General features: G+C 36.6%; 1 protein-coding gene across 1 annotated transcript in view; it reads left to right on the forward strand.

Moving 5' to 3' along the window:
- LOC138326564 (sushi, von Willebrand factor type A, EGF and pentraxin domain-containing protein 1-like) overlaps positions 1-1,981 on the forward strand; it is a 53,356-nt gene extending 51,375 nt beyond the window's left edge. The window contains exon 29 of the mRNA XM_069272661.1: positions 839-1,981. Coding sequence (XP_069128762.1) covers positions 839-970 — 132 coding nt within the window. The 3' untranslated portion in view covers positions 971-1,981. The remainder of the gene's footprint in view (positions 1-838) is intronic.
- Positions 1,982-5,537: the final 3,556 nt, after the last annotated feature.

A 5,537-nucleotide genomic window follows, 5' to 3' on the forward strand; every position in this document is an offset into this window, starting at 1 on the left:
TCAAGGTCACAGGGGTCAAATAAGCTAAAACCTTTAAAAGAATTCTTGTGAATAACTTAGAGGCCTACAGTAGAGATTTCATATTGGGCTTTTAGAAAGCTGGTATGAAGGGCTACAAAATTTGTTAAAATAAAAGACCTTGACCGCCATTCAAGCGCACAGGAGTCAAATAGGCTAAAATCTTTAAACGACCTCTTGTGAATAACTAAGAGGCATAGATACCTCATTTTGGCCTGTAGCATGCTGGAATGAAGGGCTACCAAACTTGTTCAAATAAATGACCTTGATCTTCATTCAAGGTCAATCACAGAGTCAAAATGGCTAAAATCTTTAAACGACTTCTTGTGAATAACTTTGAGGCCTAGAGACCTAATGTTGAGTATGTGATATGCTGGGATGAAGGGCTAAAATGTTTGTTCAAACGAATAACCTTAACATACATTTAATGTCACCAGGGTCAAGAGGCCTGATATGGGGTCTGGAAGTTAAGGAATTAAGGACTACGAAGTTTATTCAAACGAACGATCTTGACCTCCATTCAAGGTCACAAGGGTCAAAATGGCTAAAATCTTTTAATTGTTCTTGACTTTTAGTCAAGGTCACAGCTGTCAAATATAGCAGAAGCTTACAACTACTGGAGAATTGTAGTACACAATGCTTTAATTGTAAGTTGAAGGAAAGGTGAACATTTTCATTCTAATTGGTTCTTTTCTATTGATGCAAAGTTGTTTTTATTCTACTGTATACCTTGACTGTGTTGTATTGTGTCAAGTCAGATGACCGTTTAGGCCCATGAACCTCTTGTTAAAACTTATCTTGACGATTTTCTTTTTCCAAGAGAGAGAGAGAAGAAGAGGAAGATGAAGAAGAAGAAGGAGACGAACGGGAAGAAGAAGAACAAGAAGAAGGAGGAGGAGGAGGAGAAGAAGAAGAAGAAGACTATGTCGCCTACCTTCCAAGGATCTTCTAATTACACCATGTATCCGTTGGCTACGCTGTGGCTTCGAACTACGACCACTTTTTCCCAGACTACCTAGACTCTGGGACTGGCACCTCTACTGCACATCATACCTACATTAACTCAATCTGTGCGTCATCAGATAAGCACATCAAAATGATCTCATTATCTTATCTATAACATCATAACATTTAAACATCCTACTCCGTTATATCCATGAAACAGAATCGATGTACACGTGTATATCTTAAACAAACACATTAAAACGGACTTGTCATTTCATGACCTCACACAAGATAAACGATATTTCATTAAAATCATGATACTGTAACTAGTTCGATATTAAAATTAAAACCCTTAATCATTAAACATCGCTAAAATAAATTCCCTGTCAAATCGCTAATAATAATATCACCAAAATAAATTCCCTGTTAAATCACTAATAATAATATCACCAAAATAAATTCCCTGACAAATCGCTAATAATTACAACACCAAAATAAATTCCCTGTTAAATCACTAATAATGATATCACCAAAATAAATTCCCTGTCAAATCACTAATAATGATATCAACAAAATAAATTCCCTGTCAAATCGCTAATAATAATATCACCAAAATAAATTCCCTGACAAATCACTAATAATAATGATGCAACCTTGCTTGTGACGAGTATTTTCATTAGCTTATAATTATAACCGTAAAACATGACGTCTTCATTTTATTTGTAACATCCCCTCTGATTGGCTGATATAATAGATATACATATATATAGAGAGTAATCATTTCGTAGAAGAACTGAAACTTGTATTGGCAGACCTGTTGATTGATCTATGGTTGACCATTGTTGTAGCAATGCACTCTTTTCAACAGAAAATTAGTGTCATTGATTGTGAAGCCTCTTCATATAACATACACATCATTCAGAGTACAATATTTATGTGATATGACCGACACACGTCCCGGTGAATGTTTTGTTATAGTTTAGTTATATTTCAAAGAATTAAAGAATTGTTTGATATACTTTTGCTTTATGTTTCTATGTATTTGAACTAGCAAACAAGGTAGACATTCAAACAGCTTAATCACATTAAAGAATCTAAACAAGGCCACAGCGTAATAGCTATGGTCTGATACAGATGGAGCAGACGATACTTATTTGTAATGAACAATGTCATCAATATGAGAAACTGATACAGTTGGAGCAGACGAGAAATTGTTTGTAATGAACAATGTCATCAATATGAGAAACTGATGCAGTTGGAGCAGACGATAATTATTTGTACTGATACAGATGGAGCAGACGATAATTGTTTGTAATAAACAATGTCATCAATATGACAAACTGACACAGATGAACCAGACGATAAATTGTTTGTAATGAACAATGTCATCAATATGAGAAACTGATACAGTTGGAGCAGACGATAATTATTTGTAATAAACAATGTCATCAATATGACAAACTGATACAGATGGAGCAGACGATAATTGTTTGTAATGAACAATGTCATCAATATAAAAAACTGATACAGTTGGAGCAGACGATAATTATTTGTAATAAAAAAAATTCATCAATTTGAGAAACTGATACAGATGGAGCAGACGATAATTGTTTGTAATAAACAATGTCATCAATATGACAACCTGATACAGATGGAGCAGACGATAATTGTTTGTAATGAACAATGTCATCAATATGAGAAACTGATACAGATGAACCAGACGATAACTTGTTTGTAATGAACAATGTCATCAATATGACAAACTGATACAGATGGACCAGACGATAAATTGTTTGTAATGAACAATGTCATCAATGTGAGAAACTGATAGAGTTGGAGCAGACGTTAACTTGTTTGTAATGAACAATGTCATCAATATAAGAAAGTGATACAGATGGAGCAGACGATAATTGTTTGTTATGAACACTGCTTTCAAAATGAGAAACTGGTACAGATGGAGCAGACGATAAATTGTTTGTAATGAACAATGTCATCAATGTGAGAAACTGATAGAGTTGGAGCAGACGTTAACTTGTTTGTAATGAACAATGTCATCAATATGAGAAACTGATACAGATGAACCAGACGATAACTGTTTGTAATGAACATTATCATTAATACTGTGAAATCATTTATATTTGATGGGGTCAATTTTCGTGGATTCTAAAATTTTACAATTTCGTTGGCATTTAAATTCTTGGAGAAGACCTTACACATTACCGTTAAAATACACAGTCGACACTGTCACCTGTACTGTGTGATCGCTCAAGCGGAACTAACATAAGCTCTACCACACACCACTGTGAGTTACAATCACAAGCCAGAGTCGGTACTCAGCTAGTGTTTTTACATATGTATCAGAGTCATGATATACTAAATCAATTATTTGTTGATACATGTTGATTAAGTCTATGAAATTCTGAAAACTATCTTTGTTTGAACAATATTTTCCAACTTTTGAACTTGTCATGCTTGTCCCTAAAATAGATTTGATGTAATGAGGTACTAATCATCCTACAATGTATGAACGCATAAACTTACATTATATTTTCGTAGGAATGTAAATTCGTTGATTTTGGTCGAAAATGAAATCCACGAAAATTAAGCCCCAACGAAAATGAATGATTTCACAGTATAAGAAAGAGCAGATAGACTAGAAACCACTTTAATGTTCAAGAATATTTAGTTCAACTCAACAAGCAGTCGGTTGTTTACATGTTTTAGGTAAATGACAAATGATATGTGAACTAGAGACTGTATAGAGTAAAACGATCACTACTTTTTGGAGAAACAGAAGCACACCTATCTGTTGTTGAAAGAAATTAAGGGGTATTGACTCTTCTGTGGTTAAGGCGAAGTGGATGCTGATGTCTTCAGTTTCATGGTATCAGGCAAAATGCTCAGTGACACATCGACAAAGCGTAAATTCCTTCTTCTTTGGTGTATCACCATCCGTCAATATTGACGATTTTAGGTGAGGTGATCGGCTCAGTGGCGTGGGGGAAGGGGTTATATACAGTGCACTAAGGTATAGCAGGATAAAACTAGGTCCAGTTGAACATACAAGATAAAGTAGTATTTCACAACATCACAATTTATTCAGGGCAATTACTCAATGAATTCCTTGTAATAATGTTGAATATCAAACGAAAAATTATGTGTCTTCATTAGACTGGACAGATATCAGGTGCCTTCATTAGACTTGACAGACATCAGGTGTCTTCATTAGACTGGACAGACATCAGGTGTCTTCATTAGACTGGACAGACATTAGGTGTCTTCATTAGACTTGACAGACATCAGGTTTCTTCCTTACACTGGACAGATATCCGGTGTCAGATATCAGGTGTCTCCATTACACTGGACAGACATCAGGTGTCTCCATTACACTGGACAGACATCAGGTGTCTCCATTACACTGGACAGACATCATGTGTCTCCATTACACTGGACAGACATCAGGTGTCTTCATTACACTGGACAGACATCAGGTGTCTTCATTACACTGGACAGACATCAGGTGTCTTCATTACACTGGACAGACATCAGGTGTCTTCATTACACTGGACAGACATCAGGTGTCTTCATTACACTGGACAGACATCATGTGTCTCATTACACTGGACAGACATCATGTGTCTTCATTACACTGGACAGACATAGTGTCTCATTACACTGGACAGACATCAGGTGTCTCCATTACACTGGACAGACATCATGTGTCTTCATTACACTGGACAGACATCAGGTGTCTTCATACATGGACAGACATAGGTGTCTCCATTACACTGACATCAGGTGTCTTCACTGACAGACATCAGTGTCTTCATTACACTGGACAGACATCAGGTGTCTTCATTACAGACATAGTGTCATTCACTGCAGACTGTTCTCATTACACTGACAGGTGTCTCATTACACTGGACAGTGTCTTCATTAACTGACAGACATAGGTGTCTCATTACACTGAAGACAGACATAGGTGTCTTCATTACACTGACAGACATTAGGTGTCTTCATTAGACTTGACAGACATCAGATACAGCATTGTGTCTCATTACACTTGACAGACTCAGGTGTCATTATTACCTGGAAGACATCAGGTGTCTCATTACACAGGACAGACATCAGGTGTCTTTCATTCTGAGACAGACATCAGGTGTCTATTACCTACAGGTAGAAAGACATCATGTGTCTTATTAGACTGGACGACATCAGGTGTCTATTAGACTGGACAGACATCAGGTGTCTTCATTACACTGGACAGACATCAGGTGTGTCTTCATTAGACTGGACAGACATCAGGTGTCTTCATTACACTGGACAGACATCAGGTGTCTTCATTAGACTGGACAGACATCAGGTGTCTAAATTAGACTGGACAGACATCAGGTGTCTAAATTAGACTGGACAGACATCAGGTGTCTTCATTAGACTGGACAGACATCAGGTGTCTAAATTAGACTGGACAGACATCAGGTGTCTAATGGACAGATAGAAATTGGACAGACATCAGGTGGACAGACATCAGGTGTCTAAATTAGACTGGACAACATCAGGTATCTTAACTGACA

This window comes from Argopecten irradians, chromosome 6, assembly GCF_041381155.1.
Source record: "Argopecten irradians isolate NY chromosome 6, Ai_NY, whole genome shotgun sequence".
Lineage (NCBI taxonomy): Eukaryota > Metazoa > Mollusca > Bivalvia > Pectinida > Pectinidae > Argopecten > Argopecten irradians.